Here is a 15,367-nt window from a genome sequence, read left to right as displayed (position 1 = left end):
GACCCTTTGCTATGAGACTCAAATTTGATCTCAGGTGCATCCTGTTTCCATTGATCATCCTTGAGATATTTCTACAACTTGAATGGAGTCCACCTGTCGTAAATTCAATTGATTGGACATGACTTGGAAAGGCGCACACCTGTCTATATAAGATCCCACAGTTGACAGAGCATGTCAGAGCAAAAACCAAGCCATGAGGTCAAAGGAATTGTCCATAATGCTCCCAGATAGGATTGTGTTGAGGCAGAGATCTGGGGAAGTGTATCAAAAAATAAATGCCTGGAACATTGACGGTCCCTAAGAACACAGTGGCCTCCATCATTCTTAAATGGAAGAAGTTTGGAACCACTAAGACTCTTCCTAGAGCTGGCCACCCAGTCAAACTGAGCAATCGGGGGAGAAGGGCCTTAGTCAGGGAGGTAACCAAGAACTTGATGGTAACTCTGACAGAGCTCCAGAGATCCTCTGTGGAGATGGGAGAACCTTTCAGAAGGACAATCATCTTTGCAGCTCTCCACCAATCAGGCTTTTATGGTAGAGTGGCCAGATGGAAGCCACTCGTCAGTAAAAGGCACATGACAGCCCACTTGGAGTTTGCCAAAAGGCACCTTAAGACTCAGACCATGAGAAACAATATTCTCTGATCAGATGAAACCAAGATTGAACTATTTGGCCTGATTGCCAAGTGTCACGTCAGGAGGAAACCTGGCACCATCCCTACGGTGAAGCATGGTGGTGGCAGTATCATGCTATGGGGATGTTTTTTAGGGGCAGGGAGATCGAGGGAAAGATGTACAGAGCAAAGTACTGAGATATCCTTGATGAAAAGCTGCTCCAGAGCGCTCAGGACCTCAGACTGGGGTGACGGTTAACCTTCTAACAGGACAATGACCCTAGGCTTCGGGACAAGTCTTTGAATGTCCTTGAGAGACCAGAGACTTGTCCCTTGAACCGAATCAAACATTTCTGGAGTGACCTGAAGATCGCTGTGCAGTGACACTCCCCATCCAACCTGGCCTGAGCTTGAGAGGATCTGCAGAGAAGAATGGGAGAAACTCCCTAAATATGGGTGTGCCAAGCTTGTAGTGTCATTATCAAGGCTGTAATTGCTGCCAAAGGTGCTTTAAAAAAAAGTGTTTTATTTGACTAGGCAAGTCAGTTAAGAACAAATTCTTATTTTCAATGACGGCCTAGGAATAGTGGGTTAACTGCCTTGTTCAGAACGACAGATTTTTACCTTGTCATCTCTTCAATCTTGCGACCTTTCGGTTAAAAGTCCAACGCTCTAACCACTAGGCTAGGCTACTTGCTAACCACTAGGCTACCTGCCGCCCCAGGTAGCCTAACCCCTGTGCTTCAACAAAGTACTAAGTAAAGAGTCTGAATACTTAGGTAAATGTGATATTTCATTAGAAAAAATTCCCCAAAACATTTTTTTTGCTTTGTCATTATGGGACATTGTGTGTAGATTGATGAGGGGGAAAAACAAACATTTTAATCCATTTTAGAATAGAATGTGTAAGAGTCAAGGGGTCTGAATACTTTCTGAATGCACTGTATATTCACTTATATTTTTTGTTTTATAGGTTGGCACTTGAACACACCATCCTTCATGTTTGTCAGTTATATTTCTATTGAAGTATTTAGACTAACTAGAGTATTTAAATCATGTGTGGTTTATTTGTCATGGGGTGAGGTTATCTCTGTGTATAGCATAAATGAGTGTAACAAGACTTTGAGATGCTCTCAGAGAGATCATAATTGTTTGTACGATATTATATTAATTCAAATTATGAAAAATGTACCTTTGACTCTTTCATTGTCCATACATGCCGAAATCGCAACGGCCTGCTTATTCTCGGACACATTAAATCTGAGTTATATCAGCCGCCGTAGATTCGTGACGTAATTTTCGCCTTCGGTTGCGATTGGCCGTTTCAATAGTCGCGGGCTACTTGAACTCAGAACAAGCATCTTTTCTGCATTAATATATGTTTTCAGAGGACAAGGGACTGTATCTAGGTAAAGGTTGCGCGGTGGTTAGCTACATTTATTGGATTTAGTCAAACAGCATGGCGAGCTAATGTCGGGTTTCATGCAGAAGATTATTTTGTCTCAACGTTAAGTAGGGTTTTAAATTTGCAGCTCAGAATTACGTTGTTGCCATCTCAACACCCCAGACTTGTCTGTGCGATATCTTATGCTACTGTAGCTAGCTTGCTAACACAGGTAGCCTCTTTGTGCTATCCTGTACAATTTGTAAGTTCGTTTTTATATTCATTGCAGTATTTCTTTACCAAGTTTTTATTTTCTTTGTAGCAAAGTGGACGTTTCTGCAGTGACTTGTTTGAGCCAGAAACTGAGAATAACATGTCAGGATCAAACCAAGGACAAGGAAGCGCGGTTGACGTTCCGCTGCCAGAATACCAAAACCAAGAAAATATGCTGTCCAGACTGAGGGGTCCAATCAAAAACCGGGCAGACAACCAGGAGAACATTGTCCCCAAAGCCCAACAGAGAACAGTTCTGGGAGGTTTGCAAAACAATCAATGCAGCAATCCTCAAAACACAACACAGGTTAGTAATTTCTAGCTAGCCACAAGCCAGCGAACACTATACAAACACTTGTTGCCTAGCTATCATAATTGGCATGTAGATTGAGTTAGGTTGTTACCTACCAAAAATGATCACCTTAGGACAACACTCATAATTTTAGGTCATATTTTCACTGCCAAGAGTAGTGTTTTAATTTACATCTGATTATTTATTTCATACTCACCTTACGGTATTCAAAGTTTGTATTGTTAATGTCCGCTAACTAGCTAGGTACCCTCCTAAGTAGTCCGCCATTTTATGCGGTCAACGTCTTGCTAAACATTGGGATGGCCAACTTGCTTTCTCATTCCTTTCTTCCCAGTTCATCAAATTATTTATTAATTAGCATGACATGGCTAGGTGGAACTGACTCAATGTTGAAACCATGGGCACTGAAATATTTAACCTTTCATTTCAGTTGCTGTCCTGCAAAAATGAAAGTGAAGTACCTAGAAGTTATGCAGAGAAGCTGGGTACCAAGCTGCCAGGTTTTCAGATTCACCTGGATGAGCCAGATTCGGCTTTCTCCAAGAAAATGGTTTTCAAAGCCAACCCTTCCATAGAGATGTACCCCCTGAAACTGAACCCCACAGTTACCTGTCTCAGGCAGCCTCTGGCTTCTCTTGACATACCTGTCACATGTGTGTCTAACATGGATCTTAGTTTTGGTGGTGAGTATTTGTAATACACCTGGCCAAATTATTGAAAATGTCCCTTTACCCTTTATAACACGGAGGTGCTCATGTTGATTTTTAATGTGTCTATGGATTAGAAAGTCACATTTTCCAACTCTCTATATAGATTGTCCCATGGATATGTCAGTTATTGAAGGGGAAGAGAAGCAAGTTCACATGAATGCGGCAACAGAGTATGCTTCAGAAATACATGCGCATCTCAGGGAAATGGAGGTGAGCAAACCCACTCATTGTTCAGTTGTCACACAAATCACTGAACCATGACTACAGAGTTGTCCTTTTGTGCTCTTGTCCCTAGGTTAAGTCCAGACCAAAAGCAGGCTACATGAAAAAGCAGCCAGACATAACCTACAGCATGCGGGCTATCCTTGTTGACTGGCTGGTGGAGGTTGGTGAGGAGTACAAGCTCCAGAACGAGACTCTATACCTTGCTGTGAACTACATTGACCGTTTCCTGTCTTCCATGTCAGTCCTGCGGGGGAAGCTGCAGTTGGTCGGAACCGCCGCCATGCTGTTGGCCTCGTAAGTGTTGTCAACCCCACAGCATCCTTATAGGGATTGTTCACCTTTTTGTGTGCCGTGTAAACCAAGTTTTTTTTTCTATGTTGTGTAGAATCCGCTGTATTAGGCCTCTCTCCCAAATTAATAGAAAATATTGGCATTAACATCTGACTAATTAAACTTGGTTGGAACTCCCTTCAAATGAAATTCAACCCTAGAGATGAAGTACTCCTTTACTTGATTGTGTCAAGCTTAGCAATGTGTGCTTTGATCACTCACTGGTTTTCATTCAAATGCAGGAAGTTTGAAGAGATCTACCCCCCAGAGGTGGCAGAGTTTGTTTATATCACGGACGACACCTACACAAAAAAGCAAGTGTTGCGAATGGAGCATCTGGTGCTTAAAGTGCTCTCCTTTGATTTGGCTTCTCCCACCATCAACCAGTTTCTCACCCAGTACTTTCTCACCCAGCCTGTCAGCAACAAGGTGGAGAGCTTGTCAAGGGTGAGTAGACTACACATTGTAGTGGTGTTCACAGCTTGTAATTTAAAGTCCTACTCTAATCTGTTTCACTTAATTTAATACTTGATTTACTTAACAAAAGGCACATCTCAATAGGTGGTCCAGGTATCACGACATGGCACAAGTGGGAGGGTGGGCGTTCACTCTTTTGTTCTCTATCTCAAATGGGGGGAGGGGGGGCCTGATCTCATCAGTCCTTATCAGACCAACTCCTTGAGTGCCCTACTCCCTGATGTTTGCCGTTGTCTGAACACTATTTTGCCTAACTTTTTTTTTTTTTACCCTTTAGTGTGTCTTAAATGTTGTCTTTGTTTCCTTAGTTCCTAGGGGAGCTCAGTCTAGTAGACTCGGACCCATTCCTGAAGTACCTCCCCTCTCAGACTGCTGCTGCCGCCTTTGTTTTGGCAAACCACACTATAACAGGAAGCGCATGGGTAAGTTTGCATTGCTGCGCTAAGTGTTCTAGCAGGGTAGGAGTTTCTTGGCCCTCCGGTTCGGCTGTGATGCCCCACTCAAAATAAAGCATAAATGTAGAATCTTAAACAGGTCTTTGCCTCAGTGCAGTAGGCCAGGTTTTGGTAGCTGCCGCTAACAGGAATTCTCTCCCTGTGAGTATATATGCCACTGGCTCACACTGTCTATCTCCCTGAGCAGTCCAACAATCAACTTTTTTTGGCCTTTTGAACCTCATGTTAATATGGAAGGCTTCAGTAATAGAGGCTTTTTTTAGTCTCACTTGCTGCCTAAACTTTCATATTGATGGGCCATAACATTTATGTTAATTCACTTTATCACACCTGAGTGAACTTTGTATAACCAAGATTTACAGCTGCTAATGTTCTTGGTGCATCAACCAATTAGTAGTCACTGACAGTCAAGTGGCCGTGTAACATTTAATTCTGCACCTAAACTTGGCACAAACTATTTTCACCTTGCTGAAGTTAGTGCTGTATTAAGTATGCTTTTGTAAGATTTATATTTGAAAAGTAGTCTATTCCCCTGTTGACAGGTTTGCTTACTGACCATGGGAATACACTCTTCCCTCAATGTTGCCATGCTTTTCAATTCCCAGGCTCTTCCCTGACACGCAGTCTCTTGCTTGCGTTTGATCTTTATTTTCCACACTGAAGTTTAAGCTTAACATTTTCCTTAAACAACCGTAGCATGAGATTGTCATACCCTGAAAAGATGGGTTGACTGCCTGTGTTCAATTGCAGTATTTTATTTATCTAAGTTTTCCTAAATTCAGATCTTTTGTCAACTGAAATCTTAGCCCTAAATTAGAATGAAATGATGTGCATTTTTCTGACAGTTTGTTTTATTTCAGTCCAAGTCTCTGGCAGAGGTGACTGGCAACTCTTTAGAAGACCTGATGCCATGCATAGAGGATCTGCACCGAATGTACTGCAATGCTGCTACGCATGCACAGCAGTCGGTGAGGGAGAAGTACAAGTGTGCCAAGTAAGTACACCGTATAGATGGATTTCTTTTCGTGTTGGCATATGTCGCTAATGTAAACCATTGCTAGGCATCCAGTTCTGACGAATCTAAAATATCCAGTAAGCTTACGCACGGCTATTGTTTTTCCTACTATGGATACTACTTGTTCATATGGTAATTTTCTAGATTTCTGTTAACTTGAACATAATGGTGGGTCTGAATGAAAGCATGTTGGCTTTTTCTACCATAGTGTTTCTCTCTTTCTAGGTACCAAGAGGTCTCTCTCATCGAGCCCCCCATGAAACTGTCTTTGGAATGATTTTTTTTTTTTGCATATTTATTTTTTATTACGCGTCTCATAATGCCAGAATTTCAATAACTGAACTCATGGCCACAGTCTGGGACGTGGACAATATTTTTAGATTTTTAAAAAATGTACATTCCTGTAGGATGGTTATTTTATGCTTGATGCAGCCCTGGGCTTTAATGTTGTTAATCAAGCAATGTCATGTTTCTTTTCTTACTAGACAAATATTTGCAGTGGTTTTTAACTGCTTAAAAGCTGTAAAGATTAGTCTCACTTTCTGCATCTTTGTAATAAACCTGCAGCTTATTTTCCCCTCTGCAACTAATAGATACTTTTGAATATTTCCTGACAAATCTGACTAACCATGGTTTGGTTTTCTATGACAACTTTATTTTATATGGGTTGTCTGGGTGTGGTTGATTTGTTATTTTTATAACACAAGTGAATTCCGGGTGATGATATTCTAGTATAATTTGGAAGCTTAAATCTAGCTAATTTTACTCGACATACTGTGAAAGTTTGTCTGCCTCTTTTCTTTATCTTACATTTACACGAGACAAGTGATTTATGTCTTGACATTCATTGGTTAACAATTAATGACTCATTTCGCTCTGTATAATGTCTCTTGTAAATAAATTCCATTCCCACAGACCCTTGGTTATTAATCCTTCCTGTTTAAAATGTATTGTACTTCATACTATTCTGGAAGTAGTTCAGGGTAGTAGCACCATGTAAAATGGCTTTCTAATTTGAAGTGAACGTTTCAAATCACAATTTGTGGGTGGCATCAGTGAAATGTCAGTATTGCATGTCTTGTGGCCTCTTGGGGGCAGCAGAACACTACTGCTCCCTTGCCTTAGTGCAGCATTTCCAAAACGCAGTCCTTTGGACCACAAGGCACTACACCGCTGATTCAAATAATCAACGCTTGAGTTCACTTATATGAATTAGCTATGTAGTGTTAATCCAAAAACAAGGATTGAGTTGGGGAAATGCTGCCTTAGTGAATACATTTTCACCAATTTTTTTCTTCAACTCCTTGCAGAGAAATTTGAGTAACAAATAGCGCAAATAGTCTGGTTAAAGTAACATGGTGTTTCCAACTAGTCGTTTTGTCCTTTTTAAAGTTACATTTTGAAATGTCTTACCATCTGTAGATGTAATTTGTTCTGTATTATGAATAGGTTACTGTTGTGAATAGTTTGTCTGTGTACCCATTGGTTTGCCACATTGATTCCCTCAATTTGGAGAGGAATGCTTTTAGTTACATGTCATGGTGATAGAATGGAAGTTCAATGGCCAATTTAGACAGGTTCAAAAACTAACTCCTGTGGCTGATTCTGTTGCAAAATTATTCTTAAATGGAACTGGGAGGGACTTACCTGAATCTGTCCAATAAACACTTGGATTAGTGATTACACCTGGTTTCAGTGGTAATCACACTTCCTCGCCACTATCCCATTTGAGTTATTTTACTTAAGTTACAAATGATGCTGTATATAGCATGTCATCTGCTAGATGACATAATCAACTCAAATATTGTAACTTAACTGAAAGTCCTCAGCCACTAAGCTCTGGTTGAAAATCATGACATAGTCATATATTAAAGCCATGAGATGGAGCTGAATGCACATTTAAACAAAGACAGGCAGATTGTGGATGCCATTTTTAAATTGAATGGGGGGGCGTTTCAATGATACAGGCATCATGCAAGAGAAGGGGTATATGAATGCTTGAATTCAATTCATGTCCTGGCGTTTGAAAATCAGATCTAGACACCTGTGCCATAAATGTATTATGAATTATGGTTGGCATCTGGCTCTATTTTAAAGCCACCATTCAAAGCCTGGGCTCTCATTTAAATTGATGAAAGCTGCATAACACACATTTAAGGGAGATATGATTGTTTCGGAAAATGCTATTTGAAGATTTCACGCAAGATTTAGCCACCAGAACTCCTAGTCCTCAAGAAAGGAATGGCAGTTCTTTACAAAGGCAACACAATTGTTTCCATTCTGAAGCTGTGATAAGACAATTTAATTACACAATGTTTCAGTCGAACTGCCACTTCAATGACCACATGACGATTAAACATGTTTTCTGTTCCAAGCTGGCCTGTGATTTGATTCTTTGCCTGCAAGTGAACAGGTAGCCAATGGCAGTGAGGGGGGCTTCTTGCTCTCTGTGTCTGCCTGCGTGTGTGTATGCACCGGTGATACATTGTTCTGGCTCTGTACGGCGAGCGCTGAGTACAGAGCCCAGCAACATAATGCTTACCACCCATTTACCCAGTCTGTCTTTACGGGTGCACACGTCTACACTATGGACCACTTCTCCTCTAGATAACGATATAAGACAACTCAACAGGAATATCTAAGGAAAAATAAAACCATGGAGGGAAAGAAAATTCCCAAAGCAACCAGCCGCAATGATCTAACGTTCTAAAATGACAACCATGACCACGCCTCGGCACCACTCTAAACGCTAAAGGATCCTGAACGTGTTCAGGGGGGACTCCAGAGCTGACCCATGCCCTCACCGAGGAGGTTCTTGGTGGCGTCCACCTCGCTGCCCATAGCCCTGGGCTGGGGATGGAACCTGGGCGTGTACCTGGGGCTGTTGCTCCTGCTGCTTCTGCTCATGCTGCTACTGCTCTGGATGCTCCTCAAGCAGCTGAGGAACTCGGTGGGGTCTAGTCTGCAGCCCGGACGCTCTCTGAGGGACCCTCGCCATGGTCAGAGAGGAAACTATGTCGTATGAGGGAAGAAGAAGTGTGCTGGCTTTGTTGGACTGTGTCTCACAGCTTGCTGGATGGGAAGATGGTCTTCTCCACATCAAGAATTGTATTGGACTGTGCCAAAGACTTTGTTGGAAGGAAAGGCTGTCTTTTCTGAAAGGGCTAAAGATCTTGTCATAAGAAAATGCTTTCTTCTCAAGCTGTAGACCTGTCATAAGGAACGATAGTATTTTCTGAAAGGGTGTTGGACTATCCCTCACAGCTTGTGGAAAGAAAATACTGTTTTTCTTGAAATCTGATTGAATGTATCTCATGGTTTGTAGAACACTTCCATAAAACCTTCCACAGAAGTGTGTTTGACTGTGCCTCACAGCTTGTTGACTGACGAGCTACACACTATGGAGCTTGTAACCTGATATAAATTGCTTATTCTTCAGTCTGTTGAACAATGGATCGTAGAAACCAGAGAAGTGCATCAGACTGCTTAGTTGTGTCTAACAGAGACGGTGACTCAGCAATCTTTGTTTCATCATCAGTGTATGTGTTTTATCTTATTTCTATGTATGTATTGTACATAATGTATTCACCATTATATCAGTATATATTTTCTGAAGAGTGCATACAGTGTAAGATAGCCTACAATGTCGAATTTCTGAGAATAGACTCTGATATTAAACGGATAGTTCACCCAAATTACACATTGATTTCCTTACCTGTAAGCAATCTAAGGTATGACAGCAATCCATTCTTTGGTTTTATTTCCCTGGCACTGTTTCCTAATGCTAATGTTTTAGCATTTGTGGCACGAAACCCATTCATGTCTTGATACGGTTATTAGCATTTTTCACACATCATGTTCAAATCATCTAAAAGTGACTGTTGAGATTTACAAAAAAATGTAGATACTTTTGGATGATTTGGACATGATGCCTGAAAATGCTAATGTTGGTACAAGGACTGGTACAGTCTCTATCACCATTAGTTATTGATATCTTCATGCAATTTGTACTGCACATAAACATACCACACATATTAACCTACTTCTATTCATCTTTTAAATGCATTTTCACAGTCACTTTCAAAAATCAACATTACCAAGAGAAAACACGCAAGATCCAATCTGCATTTTGATATATGCTGATTAAAGCAATACATTCAGGATGGCAATTTGCACTCCTCTCATCTCATCTCAATTGTGATTTGGTTGGAGAGTATTGAGGAAATGTCTCCAATGAAATATCTGAGCTTGAAGTGAGCTTGGCCATTTGTTTAGGTAGATCTGCTCCACAGCCATGTCAAACCAATTACTGAATGAGTCCCTCTAAGAAAAGGGTAATATATTTAATGTTGTACTGCCTTGGGCATGGATATATGTAACTAAGGGTCTAACCCAATGGTCTATATAAACCCTGGATTGCTGACGCTATGTATTGGCCATTGAGAGGCTTTGAAGCCATCGGTCGGCCATATTGGCTATCCCTAGTAGGAGCAGTCCTCCATAGGAATGAATGGAATTCAACAGTATTTCATTTAAATGTTTCAAGGACAAAATGACATGCATTTAAGTATTTTTGTTGTAGTGGGGAAAGCAGCACTCTAAAAAAATACTTTAAGGAAAATGTTTTGATATATTTTGAAATTTGTATGTTTAGCTCACATAATATAATTTAAAAGTATGCATTAAAGTGTCTGTAATAAAATAAACGTGTCAGAAACTAACGTAGACATTAATACAAGCATTTTTACCCCTTCCAAAATGTCTTTGGCTTCAATACAGCGCCCCATGTCAGTCATCCAGGGTTTATACACATCATTGGTCTACCTCTTCCAACCCATGCTGTTTGGATGCTCTGTGTTTTGCCTCTATAGGAAGCTGTGTGTGTGCATGCGCCCGCAGGTATGTTTGTGTATGACACTACATTTTTAATCCATGAACATTTTGTTTCTATTAGATTGTTCACCGTTACGTCGGTACTTCGGAATGTGCTTGATTGTAAGCATTTCTGTGTTTCCCCAGAACATGTCATTCAGTAGCTCTTGAGTTCATCCATGTACATGCCCATGGGGGTGCCAGGTGTGTGTGTTTACTATGTTGTAATGAATGGGAATATATTTTTTTTCAATGAAAGACTACAGCTAATCAATGATGTCCTCAGCTCAAGGGTTAATGAAGCTCACAACAACAAAATGCATCCTTGACTTAGCTCCGTTGTAGTCCCATTTGTGTCATTCTATATCTGTATATAAATACACTGTCACGAATGGCCCTAGGCTCCATTGAATGATCAACATTGTACCTCAGCAAAAATACTCATGTGGCATCAATATACAAAACATTATTCTCTGAATAAAACAATTACAATGGCAGGAAGTTGTAGATAAATAATGACAAAATCTTCTTGTTTTCACCAACAAAGCTTTATTTAATATGGGCAAGGATGAGTTATTTTGTGCTGCACTGCTTATTTGTTGCACTGAGATTTAGCAACAACCTTGACAAGAAACATATGTTTTATATTCCTTTGCCCATCACATACACAACCCAAGTGGGATTACTTTAACTATCATGTGCTTAAACTAACCACAGAGGCCCAAACCTCTAGACGTCAAACATCGTAACAGTCAAGGAATTTGAACAGTTCAAATTCCTTGGTAACAGTGGGTCCATCCACTTCACTAACTAAAGCCACACAAAACTGTAGATAAGGACTCAAACTGGGCATAGGGACACATATGTCTATGATGAGAATTCAGTATGTGACCTGTTGGGTACTATGTTCTGTACAATCATGATTCATCAATGTCACAGCATCTTTCTATTTTTCTGGGTGGAGGCGTTCAGTGGTTGATTCATGTTGTCTGTCACCACTTGGTCATCTGCAGGGCTTAATAAACCAAAATACACCTCTCTTCTCTCTCCATGGTTTTAACCTTCGTTATAGTAACGATAATAGATTCTGCACCAGTCAACACATATCTGAGGGGGTGATTGAAGTAAACACTCAAACAATTATTTAATTTGATATTGAAGTTGATTGATGGATGAGCAACTGAATGAACAAAGTAGTCAATATGGTCCGAAGGAAGCAACTCTGATTGACAATAAATTTCACATGCTGTTGTGCAAATGGAATAGACAACAGGTGGAAATTATAGGCAATTAGCAAGACACCCCCAATAAAGGAGTGGTTCTGCAGGTGGTGACCACAGACTACTTCTCAGTTCCTATGCTTCCTGGCTGAAGTTTTGGTCACTTTGAATGCTGGCGGTGCTTTCACTCTAGTGGTAGCATGAGACGGAGTCTACAACCCACAAAAGTGGCTCAAGTAGTGCAGCTCATCCAGGATGGAACATCAATGCAAGCTGTGGCAAGAAGGTTTGCTGTGTCTGTCAGCGTAGTGTCCAGAGCATGGAGGCTCTACCAGGAGACAGGCCAGTACATCAGGAGATGTGGAGGAGGCCGTAGGAGGGCAACAACCCAGCAGCAGGACCGCTACCTCTGCCTTTGTGCAAGGAGGAGCAGGAGGAGCACTGCCAGAGCCCTGCAAAATTACCTCCAGCAGGCCACAAATGTGCATGTGTCTGCTCAAACGGTCAGAAACAGACCCCATGAGGGTGGTATAAGGGCCCGACGTCCACAGGTGGGGGTTGTGCTTACAGCCCAACATAGTGCAGGATGTTTGGCATTTGCCAGAGAACACCAAGATTGGCAAATTTGCCACTGGCACCCTGTGCTCTTCACAGATGAAAGCAGGTTCACACTGAGCACATGTGACAGATGTGACAGAGTCTGGAGACGCTGTGGAGAACATTCTGCTGCCTGCAACATCCTCCAGCATGACCGGTTTGGTGGGGGGTCAGTCATGGTGTGGGGTGGCATTTCTTTGGGGGGGCCGCACAGCCCTCCATGTGCTCGCCAGAGGTAGCCTGACTGCTATTCGGTACCGAGATGAGATCCTCAGACCCCTTGTGAGACCATATGCTGGTGCGGTTGGCCCTGGGTTCCTCCTAATGCAAGACAATGCTAGACCTCATGTGGCTGCAGTGTGTCAGCAGTTCCTGCAAGAGGAAGGCATTGATGCTATGGACTGGCCCGCCCGTTCCCCAGACCTGAATCCAATTGAGCACATCTGGGACATCATGTCTCGCTCCATCCACCAACGCCATGCCGCACCACAGACTGTCCAGGAGTTGACGGATGCTTTAGTCCAGGTCTGGGAGGAGATCCCACAGGAGACCATCCGCCACCTCATCAGGAGCATGCCCAGGCGTTGTAGGGAGGTCATACAGGCACGTGGATGCCACACACACTACTGAGCCTCATTTTGACTTGTTTTAAGCACATTACATCAAAGTTGGATCAGCTTGTAGTGTGGTTTTCCACTTTAATGTTGAGTGTGACTCCAAATCCAGACCTCCATGGGTTGATACATTTGATTTCCATTGATAATTTTTGTGTGAGTATTTAATAAGAATATTTCATTAATTCAGATCTAGGATGTGTTATTTTAGTGTTCCCTTTTTTTTGAGCAGTGTATATCAATGAGTTAATAAAGTCGCATACAAACATGGCCTCTTTTTTGTTTTATTGAGTAAGGAAGCTCCAAAATGCAGGTGTTTCAGCCTAGCTCAGTTCTTTCTGTGGTGTTTGGGCAAGTCAGCATAAAATAGGAGCATTGCACCGTGTTTGGCTCAGTGTTGTGTCACTCATGGGGACACTACGTCACCGCCAAGTGTAAGTCTTTTGTAAGGGTAGACATAAAAAATGCAAGCCCTTTGGATCCTGCCATAGAGTTACAATAGTAGTGCCCTTCCACGAAGGCTTTAGGTCATTGGCCACAGATAAAATCATGTTATATGTACAGTAGCTTTGATTGTACTGATCATGTCAACATCTTATTTTCAAAATCTTAGATAGCAGTCATCATCATGAATCAAGTCGACAATCTACTGGCAAATCCTTTTTATTCCTTGTCATATGAAGAGAAATAATGAAGAGAAATTATATCGGTGCTCATCGGCCATTAAGATTACACAACAAGTTGGAAATCACAAATTCAACAATGAATGGTTTGGAAGGAATCGGTGACAGTGGCTAACTGCAAGAATAAATGAGCTTCGACTGGGAAAATACGTTTTGAATGGTCATCCAACACAGTATTATATATCCGGTCTCTTTCTCTTTCTTGATTATGGAATTTTCCCCCCACAAAAGGACCGCTGCGCCACCTTCCTGTTCAAATGAGCAAATTTTTTTAGTCCAACAAATGTCTTATATGCTGCTGCATGAATGATGTAATATGCCAAGGAGACATGTATACTGTAGCTAAGAAAGTTATAGTAAGTGTATGTTGTGCAGTAAGATCTTAGTAGCCCATGTTCCTTACCCTAATAATTTGGTCTATTTTCACATCTTAATTTAGCCAAATATCGGTAGTGCACATGTAACGTTAGCCTATAACATGTTTTTGAGAAATGTAATCATCTAATATTGTAAGAGCTTTCAATGTCTGCTTATATGCCCCCTGTATTTATCCTACGGATCTGACTAGGTGTACAGGGAGAACACTGTAAGAACAGCCCATGTTCTGAATTCTGTCGCTGTAGATTTCAGAAGTGCTGAACAAATAGTTAAATTGACTACGTCCGTCCTAGCTCACTCATTAATGTCTTAATCGAAATTATGGATGACCTCTTATGCGCTTGTCGTCCCCTTATGCCATAGTTTGTACACCTCAATTGTCAGTAGAAACCACATTTGTTTAAGCAAGTCAGCCATATCAGCTATGTTTTTTTAAATGGCAATAAATGAGGCTGAATGAACTGTTTCGCTGCCAGACAAGGCTCTGCTGATAGCCAGGTGTAACAGCGGTAAGGTTTTGTGACTGTTGTTGGGTCTTCTTTATAGTGCAATTCATGTATAGTGTTGTGTAGTGGCTTTGCTGGCATGCAACACACATATTTATTATTTTGGCCCCACCTAGATTTACATGCTAAAATCGCCACTGACTACATGAAATATGTTTTGCATATTTGTAATGGACATAGGGAACATATAGAACTGGTATTGTGATATATATATATATATATATATATATATATATATATATATATATATATATATATATATATATATATATATATATATATATATATATAGTAGTTTTTTCCTCATTTAAAATAAACTGAGCAGGCTGGGCTGACCAACACTTATAGCCTTGCTAGGACTTTTTAAAATGAGCATGCATTTATAAGATTGTGCTGTTATTATTTCTATTAATATGATCTATTATTGTTACTACTTATTTTTGTACGACTGTTTTGCATGTTATTTGCTTAGTTCTCTTAAAAAGCACCCTCATAGATATTTAGGTTATCATGGGACTGCCCATATTTCCCTCTGGCCAACGCCAATTTGCGGCCAAGGTTTTGCCTTAGTCAGGGAGATGGTCTGATGGTCTTAGTGACAACAGACCTAGATATGGGGGGATTAGTTAGACTAGACTTTTCCTTTCGAAAGCACCTCGAACTATAGCCATTGAATTCTACCGTGCAATTCTACCATGCATT

At 41.0% G+C, this 15,367-nt stretch overlaps 1 protein-coding gene across 2 annotated transcripts; it reads left to right on the top strand.

Annotated features, from left to right (window-relative positions):
- Positions 1-1,914: 1,914 nt before the first annotated feature.
- LOC112221066 (cyclin-A2) lies at positions 1,915-6,711 on the top strand. 2 transcript variants are annotated; one of them, XM_024383156.2, is made up of 9 exons: positions 1,915-2,022; positions 2,320-2,577; positions 3,014-3,266; positions 3,397-3,503; positions 3,589-3,812; positions 4,091-4,295; positions 4,634-4,747; positions 5,641-5,774; positions 6,021-6,711. In XM_024383156.2, exons 2-9 carry the CDS (start codon positions 2,371-2,373, stop codon positions 6,070-6,072), a joined length of 1,296 nt encoding a protein of 431 aa, XP_024238924.1. In that variant the 5' UTR covers positions 1,915-2,022; positions 2,320-2,370; the 3' UTR covers positions 6,073-6,711. The 2 variants fall into 2 exon arrangements, with proteins under 2 accessions (XP_024238924.1, XP_024238925.1); XM_024383157.2 differs by having other exon boundaries at positions 1,985-2,229.
- The last annotated feature ends 8,656 nt before the right edge of the window (positions 6,712-15,367 follow it).

Source organism: Oncorhynchus tshawytscha, linkage group LG21 (assembly GCF_018296145.1).
Source record: "Oncorhynchus tshawytscha isolate Ot180627B linkage group LG21, Otsh_v2.0, whole genome shotgun sequence".
In the NCBI taxonomy this organism is placed as follows: Eukaryota; Metazoa; Chordata; class Actinopteri; order Salmoniformes; family Salmonidae; genus Oncorhynchus; species Oncorhynchus tshawytscha.
The sequence above is the reverse complement of the archived record's forward strand: the minus strand, read 5'-3'. Positions and strand labels throughout refer to the sequence as shown.

Coding starts and splice junctions, on each gene's coding strand:
- LOC112221066 (XM_024383156.2), top strand. CDS start 2,371: ATGTCAGGATCAAACCAAGGACAAGGAAGCGCGGTTGACGTTCCGCTG. Junction 3,813..4,090: donor GCCGCCATGCTGTTGGCCTC/GTAAGTGTTGTC, acceptor ATTCAAATGCAG/GAAGTTTGAAGAGATCTACC. Junction 4,748..5,640: donor CTATAACAGGAAGCGCATGG/GTAAGTTTGCAT, acceptor GTTTTATTTCAG/TCCAAGTCTCTGGCAGAGGT.